The 26,992-nt window shown below is 34.7% G+C and overlaps 1 protein-coding gene across 6 annotated transcripts; it reads left to right on the top strand.

The window, feature by feature from the left end:
• The first annotated feature begins 17,708 nt into the window (after positions 1–17,708).
• Positions 17,709–26,783, top strand: LOC149779568 (von Willebrand factor C domain-containing protein 2-like). Of its 6 annotated transcripts, none has more exons than XM_089940298.1 (5): positions 17,744–17,865; positions 21,484–21,629; positions 24,733–24,806; positions 25,585–25,783; positions 25,996–26,783. In XM_089940298.1, exons 3-5 carry the CDS (start codon positions 24,744–24,746, stop codon positions 26,148–26,150), a joined length of 417 nt encoding a protein of 138 aa, XP_089796424.1. In that variant the 5' UTR covers positions 17,744–17,865; positions 21,484–21,629; positions 24,733–24,743; the 3' UTR covers positions 26,151–26,783. The 6 variants fall into 6 exon arrangements, with proteins under 6 accessions (XP_089796422.1, XP_089796421.1, XP_089796424.1 ...); XM_089940300.1 differs by having other exon boundaries at positions 17,745–17,865; positions 25,591–25,783; XM_089940296.1 differs by lacking the exon at positions 21,484–21,629 and having other exon boundaries at positions 17,709–17,865; positions 25,591–25,783.
• Positions 26,784–26,992: the final 209 nt, after the last annotated feature.

The raw sequence follows: 26,992 nt of genomic DNA, 5'->3' as shown, positions 1-26,992 counted from the left end.
CTTAACAGTAAGTGTATAAAATATACACCGATGCGTGCAAATAAGATTGGCAGCAGATTTTTGCAGGGTTGAATGAGTGGGCGATATCAGCCCCGAAATCGCAAGTGAATATAATTATAGGTGTGGGGCTGAATTATCAACCTACACCCATAGCATGTCGTGCTACTATTGTTGTTATTGTTGTTGTTGTTTAGGACCTGCACTAAAATTTATTGAGCAATATTTAGTACGAATTTCAGCCGTTACCCATCTTCTTATCTTTGGCAACGTGTGACACAGCAATCATCTATCATTCTAAAATGTATTTACTAAATAGAATGCGCCATCGCTGGAGCAAAGTTCTTTAGATTTAAAGTCAATTTCATTGGAACGTGGAGTGTTAAATGTTTCATACGCAAAAGATGTTGATATATGCCGTTGTGACCGTCATGATCAATCTTAACATTTGAAAATGTAAATTACATCAAATCATTATTTTTCATGTTAATCTCAATTTGCCATGAACAGACGCCGTTAGATTTTTAACACTATAAAGTTTCTTAACTAAACTCCTTTTTCAATGTTGTATGGAGTCTTTAAACTGCAAGTGTACATCTAAATAGACGTATCCAAAAGACAAAATAAACGATTGCATACTTCCACCCCCAAAAATATTGTTAAAAACGAAAGCAATTATGCTATCAGATATATTGTTTAGAGATAAAACAAAGTTGTATTACTGTTCTTGTCAACAAACCCCTCCTACCCTTGATTCACCTCATCCTTTCTCCCATACACGTCATGCATTGGTTTTAAATTCAATTAAACTTAAGTGCCAGTCATTCAGTAAAGTTTCATGTAAATACTTCGAACGATCTATGACGCGTCATTCTATAAAAGGACGGACACACGCATAAATGCTGAAAAAAGCAAATACAATTATGTGATCACCATTTTCCCTATGGAATTTGGTATGACAAAATATAGAAATATACAACGCGAAGAAATCCTGTGATATATAAGAGCAATAATAAATAATCACGTATGTTTTTATAAGAGACATTTGAATGAAAAGGATTTCAAAATAAAAACTCGATCAACGATTACATTTTAATAAATGAAACGTTGAAGCGTATTTTATAGTACTTGTACTGTTGAATTGATGGATATTGTGAGCGAGACAGATAACAACGAGCGCGTTGCAAGCCTTAAGTACTTCGGGCGACACCACAACATTACTGACACTTTTAAGTGTCCTTTTTTTTTAGAATCACAAATTAAACGTTTTGATGGAAATGACGTTTCAATGAAGAATATTACACAAAACAAGTGAGCTTAACGATATGAATACATCTAATGATGTATTTAGCCTTTGAAATAGCCTGGTTTCATGCCCGTTTATTGTATAGCTTAGGTTGCTTAGAATAACTACTGGAGGGAACCAGTCCATTTATGATTACAATTTTGGCAGTGAATGGAATCTAAATAGTAAGTACAGAGTAATATCTCTTGCACGAGATTTTTCATATGAAACATATTTGTAATGTTATTAATATTTGAACAAATCTAATATTGACTGATGGACACTTTATGTCATTGAAAGAACTAAACAAAATAGTTACCAGCAAGTAAATAATTGTGGTGCGTTCCTCAGCGCACACAAGTACCGAGTGCAGAACGGTATAGTATAGGTAGACCGAGACTGTTGATTAATGTGTTCAGGATAAAAGGATATATCTAACACTAGTACTGTTTGCTTCATTGCAGGTAAGTAGTATTAGTTATTTCTGAATTATAATGAAATTGCAATTATTGATAACATTACAACTAATTAGATGTCTATAAAGAATGGGATCCCCAATCTGTGCATGGGAAACATTCGTATACGCTCCCTCGAGATAACTTTGTCTCCACGAAGGAGTAAGTTGTTTACTTTCTTATTTTAGGCGTCAGACTTGTTTGATGTGGATGAACATGTGTCCTGGTTTAGGAACACAATATATGACATATCTTTCTCTCGTTATGTTGGTTCAATCGTTGTTGTTTTTATTTTAAAAAATCGTAATCATGGTGAAGCGACATTTATTTTAATGAATTTTGTGGGTAGGCTTTAACCAGGGTACACGGTTGCTTTCCTAACAGTGCTTGTTTTGGACCGCCAATACCTGATTTCTCTGCAGCTCATTTAATCGGTTGACCAAAGTTGGTTTGTTTCTTTTCTTTTCTTTTCTTTTTCTTTTTGTTGATCTTTATTTTTATTGTACCCCATTGGCGTTGAATATTACATCATGTACATATTAAAACTCGCACCATGAGCTAGGCATGTATTATAGAAACAAGGACGATTCGCATCAGCGCTAATGAATATTCGCCAAGCGTGGAATTTGATTGGAGACTTGGTGGGTGGGTGTGTTTTGTTTCCATGAGGCGATGTTTTACAGTATTCTGAAATAATAAGAATTGGGTTGCTGTCGGACGGTACACCGTTTGGCAAGAATAATTAGGCTCTGTTCCTCAGAAATCTTCCCACGTGCACTTTTCCAGGTCTTTGACCCACACTCTTTACTGCCATTGATACTAAAGGTACCATGTAGTGCTGTTGTTCCCAATTGTCATCTACGTGTCTCATCTTGGCCTCAGAACCCAAAGTTCTTGCTGAAGTAATAATATGGTGCAAACTGCATGGCTATGGGGGTGGACGTGTCCAACTTTTGGTTCAGACCCTTCGATATTTTTAGGAAAAAGTTCTTGATTAATTTAATAGAATTTGTATTCCTAAATAATATTATTTACACTCTTGTCATTGAGAAAATGTGTCTTCTAGAAACACGCGCCTTTAAAATTCTACACTGTAGTAAGAAAACTTAAAGAAATAAATAAAGCATAGTTTTGATATGTTATAAGAGAAATGTCTGGTCGATAATTTAAGTTTTAGGTTATTGCGGGTGCAGAACCAAATTGTGTTTGTTTTTTTGTAGAGGTAATTTAAAATATTTGTTTTAAAAATCCTACCTTGCATAATAGAAGGAATTCTAAAACTCAGCATGACTGAAAGGACCGTAATTCCAAAGCATTCCAGAAGTAATCACTTTTGTGTAGAACATGAAAATGAGAAAATATGAAGAGCGACCCCATTTCCAAGCTGTGTGTCTTTGGGGGTTTGGGTTAGATTGGGTTATTCCTTTTTAATTGACCCAGGCGCTATTCCCATTTCCCCAAGCCATCTTTGCACGCTTTCCTAATTTATTGATGTTGCTACGTTGTTATTTTTTTTTTTTTTTTTTTTTTTTTTGTCTTTTAAAAACTCTTCACATGTACATCTCCATCAGGAATATCCCTATTTGAGGTCTGATTTGTAACAGTGTTGATAGAGCTCGCCCGATTCGAGTGTCCAGAATGAGCCTCATTTTGGGGAATTGCATGTTTGTTTCGTATTTCCCTTTATTCAAATTTTAGCAATGCTCAAAGCACAGTAGTCTGACGTTTTATCAATAATGTACTAAGAAATCGCTCACCAAACGATGTCAATTTATCGGTACTATAAATTAACACAAGGAGTGCAAGAGTGACCCCAACCATCCGCTCGATTCGACTTTTGTCACGTTTCTTTTTCCGCTTCAGAATCGCACGAAGACTGTAAAAGCTACACACCCATTCAAAAGACAGTATCGTCCAACGCATAACCCTCGAACGACCATCGCATGAATCTAATCAATAACCTTTTTCACCATTACGGTCACAAAGTCTTTCTACATGACTCCAACAGGCGAAACATTGCTCTCTCTCTCTCTCTCTCTCTCTCTCTCTCTCTCTCTCTCTCTGTGCAAACATGACAGAACGGTCTAGCAGTTTTCAGAGCGTAGCATCATTAAAAAACAGATTTTAATGATTGTGAATTTACTTGTACGGATTTTGGTTTTTATTTTTTAAAAATCCATTTCTGCATTTAAACGTGAACTGTGTGTTTGCAATCTTGTAGTCAATTCGGGAAGCAGAAGCTGTACCCGATTATTGCTTGCCACTTAATTTCCGGTTGCAATCAACATTCATCAATACCTGATATCTCCTTCGTTTTCAGACATGAGTATGATTGTGATGAAAGTTAGAATCGGTACTTAAACAATTTTATTAATTTATTTAATCAGACTTTTTTTGTCTTAAAAATATGTACCGTTGAGTGCATCGTCTACTGTTCTAGTACCATGCCGGTCTTTAATTCGTGCCTTTCTTCCCTCCTTCCTTCCTTCCTTTCTTTCTTTCTTTCTTTCTTTCTCGAGCACAGATAATGCTAGAATTATCAAACTTGATGACTATCTCTATCTGTTAATACCATACCTTTACAACAAACGGTCAGTGTGACCTACAAATCAGATTTTAATGGCTCACGTTAATTTTTACCGTTAGAGTATGATCGCATTTTTTTCCTTCTGTATCTTGTGTACATACTGTTGTACCTGAAATCATTAAACATGGGGAATACGTGTTGACAAGCAGCGCGTGCTCATAAAATAATAGGTCACCGTGACCCGTATTTTGACGCTGTACCGTCTTATGTTAAATGTTATGCTCTAAGTTTATTTTCTTCGTTCTTGTAATCACTTCCAACGGTCACTAATCATTAAGCTACGAGATTGTGAGCATCTCTGTTACTATCACTAACGTACAACAGCCGTACAAAAGAAGGTAAATAGTATTTAATACTGGCTGAGAGGAATCTTCATTCCATTTTCAAAACGGGGCAAGGGGCCCATAGAACGGGGAATTTTACGCGTAGAAAATGGTCAGATAAGGAAATTTTGAAATTTTGTTGACACACAGCAAACTAGTGAATTGACTAAGAAAAGATTATAGAACATTATATAGTACGACAGATAAAGGTTCGCGATAAGGGCGATTCGGGCGAAATAGTCACCCTTGAATCTTTGATTTCATCACAAGAGACCAAAAATGCAAAGTTCACTTTTGTTTACAACGCTTTTACATTCAACACCCCACCCCTACCCCTTTTGTCTCAATGAGGTGCATTAATTGTCGAAGATAACGCCGAGTTTCGTGTTAGTTTTCCTTTCAAAGAACAAAATGAAACGTTACAAAAAGAAGGTTTATTCTCCGTAGCCAGTTTCGGTGCTAATTTGGTCCTAAATGCCATATACTAAATGATATAACAGCAAGTAATAATAGTTATCGATGGTTTGACTTCGTATTAAGTGTTACATTTGGTACTCGCACTCTTTTCTTACAAAACAATAGCGAATCAGCAGTATGAAGCACAGACTAACGAACATATATCTTCAGCTACGGAACGCAAACAGAAATTTATCTAATAAGGAAAACACCTAAGAGATCATAAAACAAAGTTTCAATTTGACAATTTAATTTATACCTAAAAGCTCTTGTTTTATTTACTTTAAATTTAGAACCTCAAAACACCGTGTGCAAATTGAAACTGGCAGGTGATCAAATATTCCTAGGAACGAACGTTTGTGTACATTATGCAAAGAAAATGATTTAGATGATGAATTTCATTGCACATTTGTTCTTTTTTTTCTTCTTCAAAACTCAATGAAAACTCAATTTAAGAAATAAATATTGTAATAAATTTGGAGCATGCGCATTTGTTTATAGCGCTTCGTTTTAAGGAATTCTTAGATTTTATTATTTTTTTTATTACTTGTTTGATAATGGGAAGCCGGTCCTCTTCCCGAAATAATAGGCCAATTACTAGGATCAATCGTAACGGAGCGAAGTGTTAGTACGTTTCTATGATGTCATGGTTTATTTTTGGTGAATTCAGGTCAGAGCCGCATGAGTGTCTCTGTCGTTCCATGGTCCTTTTAAAATCTAGTGGTGTACATTAGTTGTCTGACTCCAGGTGCAGTATTTATGGTTGGAGACTGGTAAATTACTCAGTGGAATAAACTAGAAGGGACTGTTCCGTCGTCGGCAGATACCGTTTATGTCGCCATGGTGGCAAATGTGATGCAATTTTACAGGCGAAATGTGGCTCAAAACCAGGATTTGACCCGCCTAAAGTGGCGTAGTAAAATTAGTTTTCTGTATTAGGGGGAGTTGTATAGGTTTTACGGCGTGAAATGCTGACGGTACGGAAAGTTGATGTTGTTGTTCTTGTTGTAGGGTTTAACGCCATTTTTCAATACAAGATAGGCTATACATGGCGGCCAGTAAAACTGTTGAGGAAGAACCCGGGAAAAACCCCGAAAGAACCAACGACCCACGAGAAGCTACCGGCAAGCTTTCTCACATACCCACATTGGCCGAGCCCGAGATTCGAACCCACGCAGACAGGTGAGATAGCAATGATCCGTAACGGTGAGCGCTGAAACCACTCGGCCACTTGGGGCCCCACGGAATGTTGATGAAGAGAAACGATACAGATATGCGGTTGATAGACAATTGGAAAGTTGTTAGATTTGTAGTCTTGTATTAATTAGAGTAAAATTAGTTATAGAATGAATAAGTTGGGCTTACAGAAGTTGTATGGAAGTCTTTGGAATTAATGGGAAACTTATGACTCCTAACGGAATCGAGGAAGGGGTTTGACAAAGATCGGTCATGTAAAAAAAACACTGGATTGTTACAATATCATAGAAGACGTTATGTATTATTCTTAATAATCTGCTTAATTCAAAGGTATTGATCTTTAAAAATTAGGTACATTTGGCAGACTTATCATACCGAAATTCATTTGATAGTTGGAATGTCATGTAAATTCAGTACATGAATATGACAATGAGGAGTACAAAGTATATCAAAAGTTGATAAAAGTGTGTGTAACATTGATATTTTTGAATTGGCAATATATCATGTATATTTCTGTGTAAATTGAATTCCATGTTTATGATTATTTTCATGAACTGAAAAACTTATATGAAAAACGAAATGTTTGTAGTCACCATGTATGTAATATCATGTTTGATATGCTTATATCGTATATTTTATAAGGTAAAAATTAATATACGAATGATCTGACACATACGCAAGGGTAGAAATTTTTTTGATATGATGTTTAAAGCTGTTATTATTAGTTGAACAATTTTGTAACAACCATTTAAATCTATTGTCAAGAAGACCTTATTTACTACATTAAAATGGTATTTACATCATTTGTCTCCTGTAAAAATGTGATATCAATGTTACACACACTTTTATCAACGTTTGATATACTTTGTACTCCTCATTTGTCATATTCATGTACTGAGCGGAATATGTGTGTGTGTCTGTGTGTGTGTGTGTGTGTGTGTGTGGGTGGGTGTGATTTGGATATTTAACGTAGCTTTAACGGTTACTGAGCGGGAAAAAACCCATTGTAAATTGTCAATTGTGTGTATTGGCAGCTCTAGCCTTATTTTTATTTTTCGAACCGAGTGGGAGGCTTTAATTTTATTGAATTTACTTCAAAAAAGGAGATGATTTGTTGAGTACTTTTTGAATTGGCCACGATTAACTTTAAATTTGTGGGCTTTTCATTGTGATAGGTGGCTATTTTGGATCACATAATTTTGCAGTATTTGCAGTATTTCCAAGATATATTTTTGCTGCTTCTAAGTCAGAGTACAATTAATTCCGTTTCTGAGTATACAAGGTCTGGTATTTAGGCCTAAATACTTATTATGTACCGGATTAATGGGATTAGAATATAATTTGATCGTACACCGAAAATACTGAACGAATAGCCGCACCAATGACGTCACGTACAGACCCGTAACTCTACGTGTCTTGACAGAAACGGGATTGTGTTTCCTCGTGGTGAAATTTCGTATATAAACTGTTATGTTTTTGCATTAAATTAAACTGAACGACTAGGTGGAATATTTAATTAGATAATTTTAATAGCATTTTCAGGGAAAACTTTGCTTCCCAAATTTTCACAAAACTTGATCTTTTGATAAATTTATTGTTTAATTTTCATAATATATTTATACCAAATCGTAATTCATTTACAAGGTTTATACATCTAGCAACGTACAAACACCGTTTCCTAATAAATCTGATAATTCTGACACACTTCCAAGTTTATTTCCAAACCAGACCGACTTAGATTTATCAACATTGACACAAAGTCCTGAGAATTTAGAGTATCAAAACAAAGGATCAACGGCATTCTTTAATGATTTACCAGACCCATCCAAGTACATTAAGGTCCCATCTGCATTTTTCTCTGTAATTATTCCGTATTCATTTTATAGTTTGACTATATCATATGTGCCATACATACATACACACATGGAGACACACACACACGGACACACACACACACACACACACACACACATACGGACACACACATAACATTAAATCATGCAGGATTCAGATATTGACAACATTATATCTACACTTGCTAAAACCAGTCTGATTTTTGTTGCAGAAGTGACCTAAGATGCTTTTCATTCTGTTAGCGATACTGGCATAATCTATTTTATATGAAATAATTAAGTAATTATTCCCTATTTCTGTTGATGAAAATTCTGCTCTTAATGGATCTCACTGGAAAGTGATCATGAATAAATAAATAAATAAATAAATAAATAAATAAATAAATAAATAACACAAAATAAATTTAAATAATCTCGGTAGAAAAACCATACAACTTTTTGAACCTGGATTTTTAATTAGTTACCGTTTGTCATAAACGTTGTATAGATTTCTTACAAGATATAGGACTATATAAAGAGTTTTTCTGTAAATTATCTAATTATATCAGCTATCATATTATTCAACGCTGCAATTAAATTTATATACCCTGCTTTCCAGTATTTACACAAGTTTCCAAACATTTCTTAATTTATTTTAAAATTTAATTTTGTCTTGTCTCTGACGATTATCCCTTATTTGCATCAGCATCTTTTTACTACATAGTTTCTTTATACAACAGTGCATATACACTTTATTTGGTAACCTTTTCACCTTCAGTAACCCGTTTTGCCTTGAACGAATCATAACCCCTTTAATCATTTCCTCCAGTTTATATTCCATAAACTTGTTCTTTTACCTGTTCACTTCTAGAGAATTATCTATAGCATCCAAAACGCATTTCTAATTCATTAATTTCCTCCAATCAGCGCTTCGTTTTTATTTCTGTTCGTTATCTTATATTTCGTATAGAAGACAATTTTAACACTTTATTCTACAAGTAAAATTCTCAACATTATTAATCATAATGGGAATTACTTCTCGATATATTTTACATTTATTTGAAGAAAACAGATTTTTAAAATTATTGTTTTATACCTGTTATGCCCAGACGCGGCTGACAACCTTTTGCTTGTTAATACCACTTTAGTCTGAAATTTTTTGCTGCATGATGATTAATTCTTTACATGATGCTGTAAACAAACAAAAGCCTTGCAGAACCGAGCCGTGGGCTGAATTTCATAAATAAAACTGAATTTAAGTTTAAATTCAAGAAGTTGGATTGGCTGAAATATAAATCTGACTTAAAACTGACGAATCAAATGTCTTAAGTGTAGACTTAAATTAATATGTATGTTGGTAAAAATGAGACCTGGTTTTAAGTATGTAAGATACATCCTCAAACTGAGACATTTAGAATTATTTTATCCTCATTAAAATTTATTAAAGCATACAACGGAACATTTATATCACGTTCTTTTTAATAAAAAAAAATGTTTGTGCTCGCTTTACGCGTATCTCAATCACTTAGAACTCTAGAACTAGTAATATTATTAGCACAATAATGTTTGCATCTCTCTCTCTCTCTCTCTCTCTCTCTCTCTCCATACACTTTTTCTTCAAAATATCACATGGCAATATTATTGATGATGCCGTTCAAGTATCACGTATAACCTTTGTGGGGAAATGGCATTTGTCTAAGTTGTGAGAACATGTAGTCATATCTGGTTGTAACAGCTACGGAAATAAAATACGTTTAGACTGAACTGAAACATTAACATAACAATTATGCAAAAACTTCTTTAAAATATCTTAAACGTAGGAAAGCTTCCGGGCATGTGTAACAGTGACATATTTAAAATGTTCAAGAAAGGATTACATCTGTCTGAAATAATAAACGTCCACAAGTTAAAGTTGTTAAACAGTGGTGTCTATCAAGCGCAAATCTGTTCAGCAAACATTGCAAATAAAGACAATAACGTCCGGTTTCAATCAGCATCACCCAATCAAAGCTTGGATAATTGGGAGATATATAAGAATCTGACCGTGACACTAATTGATTGGAAAATCAGAAACATAAAATGATAGTAAACTAGTCAAGGGCTGGACAAGAACATGTTCCATGGCGGACGAGAATGGCGTTGTATCACGCGTTATTTCATCGACATGAGACAGTAAAAGTCACATAATCCTGTTTAGTGCCAATTAGAATGGTTTGGCCACGCTACTTTACTGTCCGTTCCCGTTTAATAATGAATACCCATCGATGAATGTCCGAAAGACTTTATTTACTTGTCAAACATATCCTCCACACTTACTATTTGTTACGGGGTTGCCATTAAAAACTAGAGAGAAGATTAAGTTCGAAATTCTCTTTTTAGATAATTCATTATGCAATAAATAAATTTATACATATTTGGGAATGAACAGAATAAATTAAACACACTTCATAAGGCACTGATTACGCAGCTCAAATCTGGTACATATTCTGACATAACTACAGTAAGCGTTTTATTCAAATATAGAAGAGTAGAGGCATATAGACCTAGGGTTGCTAAGAAAGGGCGGGGTGGGTGGCATCTAGACATATGCGAAATATAGTCAGTCATTTATGGTTCGTTATGACACGATATAATAGATTATATTTCAGAATGTTTGTGCGCGTGACCGTCATGAATGGTGTATGACGTTGTGATGAGGGATAGAATGCCTGCTGTGTTTCGATTGTAAATACAAAGTGAATTAAAAAAAAGTCTGCTTTCTGACGGTCATTTTTCTTAAAAACTCCACCTTATTTCTCCAGAACGACAATTCTTCTTTTGCTATTAGTCTTAAATGACTTTTTCTCACTTTTAATATTTTCCTATTTTGCTTACAGGCCTTTGAAACCATGTCTTTTTATCAGTAAAACTGTCTGTTCGTGAAGACTTGCACGGAACCTTTCCATACGTTGAATTTACCCTGCAGTGCTTCTCCCGTCAAGCAATATTTCCGGGACTTGAACGAAGCTTTGGATTTTCACTTATGGAACAAGTTTTCTTCTTGCGCTACTTAGAACTTTTGAGAAGTATTCCCAAACATCGTTGGTTTTCATCGTCTAGAGACAGGCCATCCTCTGAACTCTCTTGTTAAGATTCTCAGTTTCTGTTTTGGTCATTAAATTTATCAGAGAAAACCTTTTACTGGTTCGCTATCACAGGTGTAATGAAAGACTGGGTGGTTGCTTTACGATAGTTGGAAGCTGTTTTATAGATTTCAAAGGTCTGATAATAATATACAGGAATAGAAGACTATCTATCTCACCAAATATCATCTGTTCCCTTGTGATATGCAATTCAGGGTCATTTTCACGTGACAGCAAATGCATCGCAGGGGTTGTAAACTTTTATGAGCACGAGAGGCTAGTTTATTTTTATTTTTGCAAGAATGAATACACTGTAGTAATGTGAAACGTGTGCAGCATATTTGAGAAAAGTGGAATCTTTTAAATTTTAAAAAAGTTACTTTCAAACATCAATAGCGACATTTTATAAATCATTTTGCTAATTGTTTGTTTTTGAAATTTCCTGTTTCACTGCTAAGCTATATTGGCATTGCAGACAGTTCAGTAATCTGAGTTTCCTCTGACCATAGCCACCCCATTTTTGATATTTGGACATTGATGTTGGATATGTAGTGTCACAATCCATTACCTGTCGAAAAGTTGGAATTCGCCGACAATATGCGATGTCAGCATAGGGATAGCCACTTACTGGCCGGTCGAGCAAATTTTAACGACCTTTCATTGACAAAGTTATATGGACAGCGTTCTTTTACATACCAGGGCCCAGCAACGTGGAATGAATTGCCCACTGAACTTAAACACAAAGACACACTGATCCCATTCAAGAGTGCTCTCAAAACTCACTAATTTCGACTGCAGGAACAAACTTAAAGACCTAATAATGTTTCCTACCTTAAATATTCTCAGCATGTTTGTATTTTATTTTTATGTTTTCTTTATTTCATGGTGTTTGTTTTTGTAATCATATCATTATATGTTTTTTTATCATATAGGTGTTGTCTAATGTTATAAAGCGCTTAGAGCTTCTAAAGATTAGGCGCTATACAAAGTCCTCATTATTATTATTATTATTATTATTATTATTATTATTATTATTATTATATATTATTATTATTATTATTATTATTATTATTATTATTATTATTATTATTATATACCTGCATGAAATCGATAGAAATTAGAAGTCTTGTAGAGCAGAAATGAACTTGGATTTGTGTACGCGTATGAGACTGCAGTGTGTATGTGGCCCCACGCTAACTCAAACATTTTTCTGTTGTCCTTTCTGTTTGTTTTACATTTTGCAAGAAAATAGATGCACTTGCAAATGTACTCGCACCGTGAAGCTACAATCTCTTCACAAGCAAACAAAAAATCATAGGGTCACCTATGAAAGCAGTTTACATAAATATGTCTCAGGAAGTTAGAAACATACAAACGTTGATCCAAGGCCGGTAGTTTTAACAAGAAATCCAGGCTGTCCTGTCTTCTGCAGGTACATGGACAGCACATGCCGGGTATTTGGAAAACTCCAGTATTCCAGCTCTATCCACTTGCAAACGCGTGATTAGTTGGACATGACCAGAAGACGTTCATCAGTAAGGATGATAAGGAAGTGAAGAATAGTGAAGTACATGCAACAAACCAGTCTAGTAATATAATTTGTTAGCTGGAGTGATGCCCCCCAAAAAAGAGAGAAAAAAAAAAAAAAAAAAAAAAGCAAGAACTGCTCATTGGGCATACTTTGTAAGACCACAGAGAAAACAGGTTTTAGAAAAATGCATTGACAACTTTGAAATGGCAACATTACGAGTATGATGCCTTGACAACGTAAAAAGGGCAACGTTATGAGTATGATACCTTGACAACGTTAAAAGAGCAACATTATCATTATGATGCCTTGATAAAGTATGCATATAATTAGGAATGAGTTAAAAATGTGGTGTATTTGACAGCAAAGAAAATCAATATATGGTCTGTTCGCCTGGTGGCTTGATAAATCAGTATTTAATATTTGAAGTGAAATATACTTATTCATATAAAGAAATGACGTCATTCACTGTGCCCTATTACAAGATAAAAGGTGATATGTTATACCTTGATGAAACCTGTGATTATTAATCATGAATACAAAAGCGTAACCTTGGCTTTTGCTGTTTACCCACAAAGATTTCAACTGTGTTAGGGTGTCCAAAAATGCTTTCTTACAAATATGATAACTAAGCCCAGACAATATCCAGGCTAACTGATGCCTTATCCACCCTAAGTTGAACCCATATCCAGCCCAAGTTGATGCCATATTCTCTCTAAGTTGAAGCCATATCCAATCCAAATTAAGGCCATATCCAATATAAATAATATTCCTGAGGCTACACAAAACCTGAATTTAAACATACAGACTAATGTTTAATTCTCATTGAGACCATAACGGCCCATAATTTTAAACCAACACTACCAACATGACTTGTGAACATTTTCATACCAATATTAAGTATATCGATATTATGTACTTTTATCCACGACTGAAGGAAAAGATTAAGCTAATGGTCGTTTGTAAAGAACATGTTTATATAGCAACTTTTGTCCATGATTATAGATTACACTTTACGATAGCGGTAACAAGAAAACATGTTGACTTGGCCTTTTTGATCTTAAAATGTTCGGGAAGAGAACTTTATGGCCCACATTCTGGTCATCTTATTTTATCTTAGGGTTTTATGTAAGGTAAAGGTAAACGAAATTAGTCTTTCCTACTTAAGATCTGTCTATGGAGTTATTTAATGTTGTGTTCAGATATAACTCTAGAGGCATGATTTAAATCATTCATTGCAATTACAAAAGTGCCAGTTGACTCTTGGGCTAAAACATTATTTGGGGATTTTTGTGAACTCATTCAGAGGCATGATTTAAATCATTCATTGGAATTACAAAAATGCCAGTTGACTCTTGGGCTAAAACATTATTTGGGGATTTTTGTGAATTCATTCAAAGACATTCTGGATTTTATTATTGTGATACATCAAGACTGTTGGTAAATTAACCTGTTCAAGACTATTGGTACATCAGCATAATCGAGGCTTTGAATTCATTCGGAATACTGTACACTTTTGGACTTGTGATCCAACTTTTAGCATTAGTTGGGATTCAATTCACAATACTGTAAGTTCCTATTAAATTTCCACTTTGTAACTTAGAGAAATAAATTTACTTGTTGATTTTACTTAACCTGTGTGGGTTTCGCCTTCTTTCTGTTACTTAGTTTAATACCAGTCGTAACACCAGGGCTATAAGTAATTAAACTGAGCATTGACCTCTTCATTTTCAAGTGGAATAACAGTGGTAAAGGCAAGTACGTTATGATCTGTTAAGTCGTATTTAATAAAAATATTTACTCAGTTATATATCTTGTACCTTTTAGCCACATCAATTTAGATTTTCTGAGAAATTAATCTGAGATCAGAATTGAGAGCAGATAACTTGATAATGTCTTTGTTTTGCATGTATTGTGTTTTTAAACATTATTTTAAAGTTCTGAGTGAAATATAACAGTGCTCGATACACATAGTATTACTTTTCTACTGGCAGAAACTAGTACCTGTAGTTCAGATATGTGTGATTTCGAGGACAGTACCTCAATTTGCGTTACTTGGTGGAAATTAAAATAGTATACAAAGGCAGAAACAACTGGATAACAAAATTACGTTATATGGTAGGTACCTATAAAGTCAGGTGTTCTATGTATCACTGTATTCTGATTTATCGTCATTTTTTTCTGCATAGCGCCACCTATAAACTACATGACCATACGTTACTACTACTGCACACCAGTTGATTTCGTAAAAACGTCAGTATTGCTGGCCAGTACACTTGTAAAAATGCACCCATGAATATTACTGGCTACAACACGGCCGTATCCCATGTTCTCAAATGGAATCAGTATTTCTTAAAATCTATATCAATAATAAATCGGTTAAGCAGTTTTCGTCTGACAATGTACAAAAATGTTATGCAAGAATCAGATCACGTGATTACCGTACGTGTAGAGAACCAAGAGATGGTCAAATTATGATAGCAAATAAGAATCAAAATGCGAGGCATGGACAATTGTTCTTTTCTGGTGGCTTTCGCAAATGACATGTATTGACTTTAAAACTATGTTGTACTCATTTTATTACTTTTCATTGGATCACCTTGGGTTGTTTAAACAGTCTGTGGTCGACATTTCGTGCTCATGTTGGTGGTTCATTCTCACATGCAATCCCGGCGCTATTCCTCCTTCACAGGTGGTAACAAAAGCATTTCTTTGATTCTCTAATAAGTTTCTGTTGTTGGAGGACAAATGTGGCAGAATAACGGCAATGGAGGCATCATCCATTTTTCAAGTTCATTTACACTTTGTGTAACATATACAAGTTCCAAGCATTAGGACAAGTATATGCCATCGTAAAAATAATTTTTAGATATCAGAATAATTCCCCTTGCATGATCTGAAATCTAAATGGCGTCTCTTTATCGGTCGTTTCTCGCAGTCATCTGATTTAAACTGGAAACTAAATGCATTTTAATATATATATATATATATATATATATATATATATATATATATATATATATATATATATATATATATATATATATATATATATATATATATATATATAATAGACATGTATAATGGGGGGCCCCGAGTGGCCGAGTGGTCTAAAGCGCTCTTCGTTACGGATCATTGCCATCTTACCTCTGTCTGTGTGGGTTCGAGTCTCAGATTCGGCCAATGTGGGTATGTGAGAAAGCTTGCCAGTAGCTTCTCGTGGGTCGGTGGTTCTTTCCGGGGATTTCCCGGTTTCTTCCTCCACCATTAATACTGGCCGCCATGTATAGCCTATCGTGTGCTGAAAAATGGCGTTAAACCGTACAACAACAAACAACAAAACAACAACAACATGTATAATGTCTTGAAGGTTAGTGCTTTTATTTACTTATACGCCGCTAGCAAATTATTAAAAAAAAAGGATACCATAGCCCGCCAGTAGATAATGTGAGCAATCCGCTCGTTACCCTATCCATGAATAGTTTCTTGTATGTAGTTGGCAGGAAGAAACTGCGACATTGAAACAACACTGTGATCGATGAGCTGCCATTTGTTTCAGCTGAAAACTTTTCATCACGCTTGTTTTTGCTGTCCGTCATTGGGAAACTTGCGTGGCATGCGTCCACCTCAGTGTTAGTGCACAACGGCACTCAGCAACCACATGGAGTCATTAGTGATCGCATAATACAAGTATTTTATGTTGTCCTTTGTCAACACCTTATAACACGGTTAAAGAGCAAAGTATTCCAAATGTATATTGACCACAACCAATCGGAGCATCTTCATATATGCAAGTCGAATAAGTTAGACTGTATGAAAAAGACTGATGAAATCATATCAGTTCTTCCCAAACTGGTAAGTTTTTAGCGACCGAGCATCCAGCTGGATGTGCAAAGAACAGAGCCTTATAAAATGATAGATGTTGAGGAAAAAGAAAATACTTGACGTTTCAACCATCAATAAATATCTATTTTCAATTTTTATTTTTTTCATGGAAGCTTTTGAATTAACAAATTTGAAGAAATCATACTTTTTCAAAATAGACTCACGCTGTTGTCACACTTACAATTAGTGTTGTGACGTTATTTAATTTTTGTGACGTCAAAGAAGTTAGTGTGACGCTACAAGAACCAAGACTTGAAGACAGTTCGAAATGGATACTACTTACACCCGAGGGAATGCAAAAACATGCAACGTACAAAAGGATTAATACGTGCCTAGTCGGGCCGCAATCAATTGGAATATTTCGTAGATTTTCTTATGCTCCTCACAGCTCAGACTCGTTCAGAGTATATTGCTGTCGTAAATCTGTTTTTGACCCCTGGGCATTCTAAACCCTACTCTATCGTCTTCGTGCATTAGTACACGAGAATACTGACCGGATTGCGACGTTGCTGGTATATTATGACGTCTGTGCCCGCTATCTAGTAATGCCATCCCATGTCACCTCTCGGTGAGTAAGGAATTCCTGGCTTTTCCCTTCTTTTTATTGTTATGAAAGGATCGCAGAAATTACAGTTAAAACTGGGTGTGATACAGTCATGAAAACGTAACGTTTTCTCTGGTGACATTTTACCGCAAAATTACATCGCGGTGGCAATGACCTTCATCTAAAGAGAGGTAACCACTATGATGAGTATGGCTTTTCTACCTAAATTCATCTCAGAAATACTTCAGTGGAGTGATAGAGCGTAAAAAGGGGGAAATGACGGAAAACTCAATCTCACAATGTGGTACGGTAAGGCAAAATAGAACTTTGCTAAAGCCTTTTGTGGAATTACATGCACTAGTCCAATCAAATAAAGTTCAAAAGTAAGTTTACACTACAAAAAGGAAACTTGAAAATGTTTCTACATATCAGTCGGTAAACCGCGGTAATAAACGCTTTGATGGTGTGACGTGAATATGACGTCATTCGGTATACAAGGTACGTGCATATGCAAATGGATAAAAGCCCGACTGTTCTGATTAGAAAAGCATGTGATGGTGGCGACCTCAACTGTAACGTAATTCACCTATATCGGCCATTAGAGACTCTCTACCGGATTGAAAACCTGCGTTCCGCGAATGCACTGTATTAAAGGTAAGAACATCTACGCCTAATATAACGGTGTATGGCAAATAAGGAAGATTTCCAGTCAATATGTGTATTTAGGCTAGAATTACTGGCTTGTGACAGGGAATTATTTGAGGAAAAGAAAATTTCACACATTCTCTGTAATATCTTGTACCGGTTGTATTTTTCTTTCAATTTAGCTGGCTGATCTTTGTTATGGATAATCCTAAGGATCATTGATTAATGGAATTATAAAGCCAAGAATATGTAGGTAGATATTTAAATATATCAAAGAATGTTACTCATACTTGATATAATTGTTTTCTATAGATATGGGAAGATGAACTTTCAGTTACATAAAAGTCCATCAATTAAAGAATGTTTAAAAATAATTTAGTTATAAAAAAAAATTGACTTCACTCACACCAGACATGGAACATATATGTGTTGTTTTGCGTTGCAGTAGTCGCAAAGTTTACGTAGAAGTTATTAGCTTTTCTTTTTGATTTATAGGTCTTGGATGCCCTTTCTGTGACAAATATTAACTACGTGATGAATTTCACTATTGTTGTAACTGACTTTATCTCAAAAGGGAAAGAGAGAAATGCTTACCTATGCATAAATGCTCAGTCAACCAAGCATTGTTACCTTTGAAACCCTCACTAGCAAGCATGTTGTTTGCTATTAATTAGATGAGCAAGAAATTTTAAGACTTAAAATAAAGACCTTACCTGCCACTAGTCTATTCACAATGTACAATTTTTAATCATTCATTTGTACATGTACTAACATAATCATGGGAAGAAGTAGGATGTTTGGTCCAATTTCTCCAGCAAATATCTTACCTTAACTTTAAAGAAAAATAGTGTTAGGTCACGAATATAAATATATTCACCACCATGTCGGCCAACTCTGCGCGTCAGGTAATTCTGCGCAACAATACGTCATTTCTGTAAACATTGGATCACGTGTTATTTTGGGTCAAAAATCCATTTTGTATCAAGAAAGAACGATCGTACTTTAAGAAAAGTGATGTTAATAAAGTGTACATAAATATCCTAAATTTGGACTCGAAATGCATATGAAAATGTGATTTCTAAATGTCAACATGAAGACTCACTCTATGACCTTCTTGAACCTGTAACCCAGAAAATCCTATGTACTATGTATCTTTTAGAATTATATAAAAGATGGAAATGTATACCTTAAAAAATTCTACATCTGAAACAAAGTTTCCAATTTTGCAAGAAGTTATTCCACACGTACAAAATCGTCTGCTAGGACCCACGTAGCAACTTGCCGCTAGAGCGGCATTCTCAAGAAATCCACCCACCACCACCACCCCCCGCGTATAGTCTGTTTCAAAATTCTTTAGTATATTTTTTTCTCTATTGTTGTAGTTGTTATTGTAGGGTTTAACGCCATTTTTCAGCACACGATAGGCTATACATGGCGGCCAGTAATAATGGTGGAGGAAGAACCGGGAAAACCCCGGAAAGAACCACCTAACCCACGAGAAGCTACTGGCAAGCTTTCTCATATCCCCACATTGGCCGAATTTTTTCCTCAGCAAAGAAGACGTTGTAAACACAATACATCCTACTATTCATTGTTGTTTCTCTTCCACATAATTTTTTTTAAAACGTTGAACCTTACTAATTATTTTACAAGATCGGTTTAGTCTGCGTAATATCTCTTACCATTTATTGGCATTGTTACGTTGTATTTTATAAAACTAGCTATAAACCTAATTACTCACAGAACTGTTGACAGAAACAATCCAAAGTAAAATATTTCATTTCTATAGCTCCACGAACTACATCTTTTCAAAGCTGTTACCAGATTAGGTTGACATATCGCGAGTAATGAAAATACGGGAGTGGTATCCGTGTCAAAATTTATATATATATATATATATATATATATATATATATATATATATATATATATATATATATATATATATATATATCGTGTGTGTGTGTGTGATTATATTTCAATAAATAACTTACATTTTCAAATTTAGTTTGTACAGCACAAGCATCCAACATTTTGATAAATATTTGTAGGCCACAAAAATCTAAGCTTTTCAAAAATATGTATATGATATTCATCTGTTAATATCTGAAAAGGTTTGGTTAACAAACAGCTGATTACTATTTACTTTATGTCTCAGCAGATACAATTTCCAACATATAAAATCATTCGTGAAAAAATGCACTTGAAAAAAAATGAATCACTCGCGAAAAAAAGTGAAAGAGAATAATTGCTAAAATATGATCGGGAATAGTTATGACGCATGCGCAAAATAGGTGCAGCTCTTCATGATGATTTTGTTTAGGTTTATGCCGGTCAAGTCGGACAAGGACGATCGGCATACATGCTAGTGAAGCATGTCTTGTTGGTACGTCAGAACATTCCATGCTATTTCTTCGCTGAGATCTTGTACAACAATACAATACAACAATACATGTGTAAACATATTTAATAAACTGATGGCCGTGGTACGTATTTATACCAAAAATAAATTAGATTATATCATTTCGTTTATAAACATTCAATGGAATGCTTTATTTTATGTTTCGGACTGGATTATAACTGCTCTGATAATTTAGCGCATGAGTTATATATATATTTCTGTGTGAAACCAAAATAGAAACAGTTGTGTTCGAGACATGCTACCGGCGATATATGCGATGTATGTAGATCGCAAGCCAATTAAAATAAGCGAGAAAGGTACATGTACAGATACCTTTTATGGTTAACAGATAATGATCAGTGTCGGTGACAAATACTATATTTAACGGGGAACATAAGAAGTCACTAATAAAAGGCTACTAAGAAAAATACTATCCCAAATATAGAGGCAAAGGACGATCATGAAGTTACATATAAAGGTGAGCAATAGGAAAGTGACCTTCCCTCTGGGATAGTAAATGGCATACGTCAAATATAACGCCCCCTGGGCAGAATGTTGTAAATAGCTCTGGGCGGGGAGGGCAGGGTGCTCGTCGTTTTCGATTTCTTTTATTTACATATTATTTTCAACCGGTTCAGGAATTAGAAGAATAAGCATAACCTTTCCATTTGTCTAGTAGATATTTTTTTACAATATTTTTTTTGGGGGGGTTTGTTTTAGAATCATGTGTTTCAGGTATAAATGTTGTTTCTCAAAGAGACAACTCCTCCTGGTAAAATATCCCCATAATATTCTCTCCCTTTGTCTTCTAGTTTGTAAACGGATCACCCAATCTGATTAAAATCAGATCTCCGCTGTCCTTCATATATCAAAGCGGAGATCTGATTTTAATCAGATTGACGGATCAACGAATAATATGTGTTACTTAAAATATTTCCACTGTACAATTAGGTAGGTACTCCTTCCAAAAGATCATATTTTGGAATCTACTGTTTTGCATATTTTAAATTTAGCAATTCCAAATGTGTGCGATGCTAAGTAACTAAATAAATGAATCCAGACTTACGTCTTTTCTTTGCTTGCTTGAAGCGGATTCCTGACCATGGACATATGACAGGTCTTACTGTATCCCTCAGACATGTTTTGCTTTAGTGGAGTTTAACGGCACTGTTAACCCATTATTGACTATATCATACTGAAATGGGACCTAATTTCTTTTCCCCAAGGACACGCCGAAGCAGTGAACCCAAGCTGGCATGGGCTAGAAACGAAATTGCGACACTTAATATACGAGTCCAAAGCTGAAGCATCTCTTGCTTCGTAACTGTGTTATTGGTCAACGTTTCCTTTACAGTTTTTGCAACAATCCCAGGTAAAGTTACACCAACTCCGTAAAGTCTTAGAGGTATAATAATTTATCTTCTTTAGCCCGCGACTCCTAAGCTAGCACTGCTAATTCCGTCTCACCTGACACTTAGATTATGCTAACCTCTTTTTAGTTTAAAACTTTATATGCTGTTTTGTATTTCAGTCTAGCATCTCTAAGTATTTTACATCTATAACCAGGTCATTTACAATTTCATGAATCTTTTAAAATTCATACCATTGTCTTTTCGAAGTTTCGTTTTGTTCACCATTTATGTGATGAAGATAAAGTACTTAATTATTTGTTTGGAGGGATAGTATGTGTTATCAAAATGCAGTTGTAAGCCTAGAAAATGAAATTGGAATGATCAGGTTTTAAACTTTAGCTATTTGTACCTTACCAAGCCAATAACTTTAAACAACTGCAATGCCACCTATCGAGTGTTACATCCACTTGCTTGATTATTTTTTGAAAAAATTATCAGTTGGTGTTCGTTTTCTTGTTTGATTAGAAGTACCGGTAGCTCTCCTTTACATTCTTTGGACTTCAACCCGACTTGCCTGCCAACTTAAACTCCACGCGTACAGTATACTCGCTGGTAAGTCGAGTAAAACTGTAAATAACAAAGATCCTGATCTGCCGTAGCATAAAGCACTTATCAGGGTCTGTGTTGTTTGTTCTACTGATTACTCATAACAAACTGCACATCTGTCGGCGCATTATGCGACGGCAGATCTGGGTTCGTGCAGTTTTCAGTTGCAATTGACTTATACGAGAATATATACACGGTATATTGCGTCTGTAGTGAAGTTACTTGTTCAGCCTTTCATACAGATTTTCATCTATATATATTTGCCACGATAACCTTTCATTTAATTTTCCCACATAAAATAAACGTAATACAAGGTAGAGAAAATATAATTTAAAAAAAATACCACAATGTAAATTATGGAAATTAGGACATGTTCAAAATGTACATAAATAAAATACATAATTTAGATTTATAAAACTAGTTATTGCTCCAAATCAGAAATGAGGAATGGTGGTTACTAAAGAAATTGAGAGGAAATATAGAATACTGGATGGAAAATTACAAATATTACATAAAAGCCAAAAATCACAATGATAAACATTTGAAGGTATTTAACATGCCATAAATTAAAATTTTACAAAAATTGATTTAAAACATTAAGTCAGGTACGATTTTAAATATTTTAAGTGTTCTGTCTATTTAAATTTTTACTGTATGTGTTTCATATTTACTAAATCGGACGGTATTAATGAGAACTACCTTCCTGATCTAGAACAGCAAAGGAAATGTTTCATCGGTCGAATATGAGATGTATGCAGTCTAGTGAAACAGATCCAAGTGCTAAATTGCAATTGGAAAAAGAGATCATGAAGATTTGTTTCATAACATTATTAGTTTCTTTTCTTTTCTTTCTGTTCTAATTGTTTCGTTAGATTAGTATGTTTAAATATTAAATAACTCTCATTTAGTAGCGTACTATTCTAAATTAAATGAATTAAAACTGTAAAGTATCCCATTCTATTTGTTGCCACGTAATGTTATTTTTAGTTTGTCTTTGACTAATTACGATTGTTGATGCTATGATATAAACATCTGATAACATCGCATACACAAATTTACACCTTGTCGCGGGCCGCATAGTTCATTAAGTAAAATAATTAATATTTGGAATAGCAAAAACAATAGGTTTTTCTAAATAACATCTAATAAATTTTCAGTTGTTAATATGTTGTTAATATCTGAAAACTTAAACTTCAAAAGAAGCACATTTATTTGATAAACAGAGTAGCATAAACAGAGTCAGTACGAATGGTGACTTGTTCCTGGGCCGCATGAAAACCCTTGGTGGGCCGCATGAAAACCCTTGGCGGGCCGCATGCGGCCCGCGGGCCGTAGTTTGCCCACCCCTGGGTTAGAGAGTCTGCCTCGGATGCAGGAGGACGCGGGTTCAAACCCCAGCCGAGTCACACCAAAGACTTATTTTTAAAAAATGGTACTAACAGTTGCATCGATAGGCGCTCAGTATTAAGAGGCTAGTGTTAGGACTGGTCGGCCTGGTGTCAGGATAATGTGACTGGATGGGACATGATGCTACATGTCTGCGGCATGATGCCCCAGTGCTAGACATCAATATAAATTGCCACACTGCAGACATCGTAGCGATATGACTTAAGAATTGTTAAAGGTACGTTGAAAATCCAAATCACACACACAGACACACACACATCTTCGTGTGTTGCACATTTCAAACACATCTTCGCTGATTTTTTCATTTGATTCATTTAAAAAATTGTACAGAAAACCAGTTTAGAATGCAATTCTTGGATGCTTGGCTTTTCCCCGTAAAATAATAAATGACAAACGTTGATACAACAATATACAATTTATTTTTAAAAAAAACCATTATTCATTCAGTTCACAAATCAGAAAAAAATTAAGCTTTCCGTGCAACCGAGTTCTAATTTAAATTATATTTTACAAAAATTTAAATCCAATATAATTTTTAATTGATATGATTTCATATGGAGTTAAATGACTATATTTTCCCCAGATACAATGTCATTAGGTACAGCGTGTTGCAGTACTTTTCATGAGCTTTCTCACACATGCATTATATATCACTTACGTGCGATACGTGTTAACATATTTTGCCCTTATGCATTGAACACAGGCGTATTTGTATAGTCAAGTTAGACAAAGAACTATTAAGTGTGAGAATGTGAAATCTTAAGTGAGCAAACCGAGGTTGCGGAAGAGCAGAACATATCTCATCCGTCGCATCCAGAACTCGTGGCGTACTAAATATTCCAGTCATGTGATATTTACACAAACTGCTGGTCTCTTTATTTCTTACTGTTTGCTAGGTCTTTTAAGCCATTACGTGCCATTGCATTGTCTTTGAGAGTCAGTTTTAAAATTGTTTGTAACTTGGTACGTATATATGTTTGTTTTCACACTATATCAGTTGCACCAATTGTTAGTCAACGCTAATATTATTTACAGACAACATCTACACGGTTGCTAGTGGCTGTACTTTAAAGCAATTTAGCTTATATATATATTATTTTTTTATTACAGAATCTCTGACGATGCGACTCTTTGTTCTAGGATGTATTCTCCTTGCATCTGCAAACTCTGAGCCACCGAAGCAGGTAATATTTTCCTAACGTACTTAAAGTGTATCAGATGAATGTATTAAGTAACGGATTTTAAACTTTTAGGATACTGTGCTTTTTAAATAATAGGGTTGTCATTATTTTACTATCTATTCTTTTAGTGTCCCAATACTATCTGCAGTAAATATAGAAAGTATGATAAGAACAATATGTGATAAATATTGACTAGGCCATATATTTATTCTATGTAGTTTTCCATGCTTAATTTGCTAGTGATAATCTCAGGATGTACGCATCTGATTTGATACTGTGACATGATGCTCAACAGTTTCGTATTTTGCACAGATTAAATTTGTAAAGATGAAGTTAGTCCCGACATGGGATCATGTTGTTTAAGAACCAATACTGCGATGCTTATGTTATAGTAAATTAGTTTCATTTAAACGTTCAGTATGTACCAGTTACTGAGGGTATGTGGCCCTGTGTGATAACCACAGCGTTTGAATACGAAACTATCCGCTCAAGTGAAAACATTTGGTTGAGAAAGGCCACATGAGTACCAAACGTTTGAGATAAAATTAAAAATGTTTAGCAGATCAGAATTTTTTAATATTGCTTCTAAATAAAGGGAAATTAAAGTGCTTTAATCTCCATATGAGTATAGGTTTAGGAAAATTCGATTGTCAGAACGACAAAAACTTTCTTCAGCTGTAACACCTCATGATATTTACAGGATCATGACTCTGGCAAGCTTTTTTTTTTGAGGCAAGGATAATAGTCAATGTCTGTTTTTTTTATATTAAATTTTCTGAAGAAAAAGTTGCAGCCTGCAGTAGAATGTGAATACAATGGCAAGAAGTTCAAGCCTGGCGATCTCGTTACCGGGGACAAGTGTGACCCCTGTTTCTGTTCCTCCTTTGGGGCAGTGTACTGTGCACTTCGTCAGTGTCCACCAGTCATGTGTGTTGACGCCGCCGTCCCAGTGGGAGAGTGCTGCCCAATTTGTTCTAATGGTATGTACAGATATAGATATGCTTTCTAATTACCTATATATCATGGTATTCCTCGCCTACTTTAAAATCGAATCGTGTCATATTTATTCCACCGAAAAAGTTGTTTTCATATGTATCCACGTTATATCAATCTACCTTTATGTCTATCTTGTGAACATAAATATCCTATGTGTTCTTCGCAGACAGTAAGTTATCAGCATTTTCTGTTTCAGGCCCAAATTGTTATCTATACTCCAATCGGACTATCATACCGGGTGGTTCGGTGTACAGTCTGACCGACTTCATAGAATGTGAGTGTGTCCCCAACTCTATGTGGGCCTCCTGTCGGCCCAAAATGGGTAACAACTTTCCCCAGCCTATCCTCTGAGGGGACACCGACAAACAATGGAAACAGTTTCCTCTAATAAGATGCAGATATATATTCAAATCCGTATTTGAGCAACAGGTCACGATCTAATGTGTGTTGTCCCACCCACATGGTTTCATTTTCTTTTTAAAGAAAATTGCATTTAAATCTTATTTCTCAATGAGGAAACAAAAGAAAAAATATCTAACATTTGCCAGTTTGTCCATCTGTATGTGACATAATTTAAAATAATTAATAACATTTTTCTTTCTTGTAATTTTGTTTCCATTGAAAATCTTTGTCAGTGTTTGTAAAAAAAAATGTTTCATTATATTGACGAACTTGACAACATGTAAATTAAAGTTATAATCTAAATTAGTGAGTATATGTACATTTCGTTTGAATCAATAATTAAATTGGAATGATTTGAAAAAAATATATATCATGACCTGTCAGTGCATGCAGTGCGATACTAGTTCGCAAATTAAAGGTGCGGTTTTTTTATTCATTACAATTTATTTTTAATATACGGTTTCCTTGTCTGGATTATAAATTTATTAAACAAATTATTGCTTTTTTTAAAAAAAAATTTAAATTTGTATTTTAATTTGTGAAAAAAGTACAGTATAAATAAAAATGTTCTGAAACTTGCAACGCTTTTATTTTCATTACAAAGGAACCTTTCAATGTATATTGAAAACAGAAATGAGTGTGATGTGGCAGTTATATCAAAACGTAGTAAACAGTTTAATTTAAAAAGATTACACTCCATTGGCCATGTAGAAAAACTCTTATAGCCAATGAGAACACTTTTCCTATAGTATAAATATGTTAACATTAAGCTATCATATACCACTTAAAAA

The sequence above is a fragment of the Sinohyriopsis cumingii genome, chromosome 17 (assembly GCF_028554795.1).
Source record: "Sinohyriopsis cumingii isolate HCF-2022 chromosome 17, ASM2855479v2, whole genome shotgun sequence".
NCBI lineage: Eukaryota > Metazoa > Mollusca > Bivalvia > Unionida > Unionidae > Sinohyriopsis > Sinohyriopsis cumingii.
This window is presented reverse-complemented; position numbering and strand designations above follow the sequence as displayed.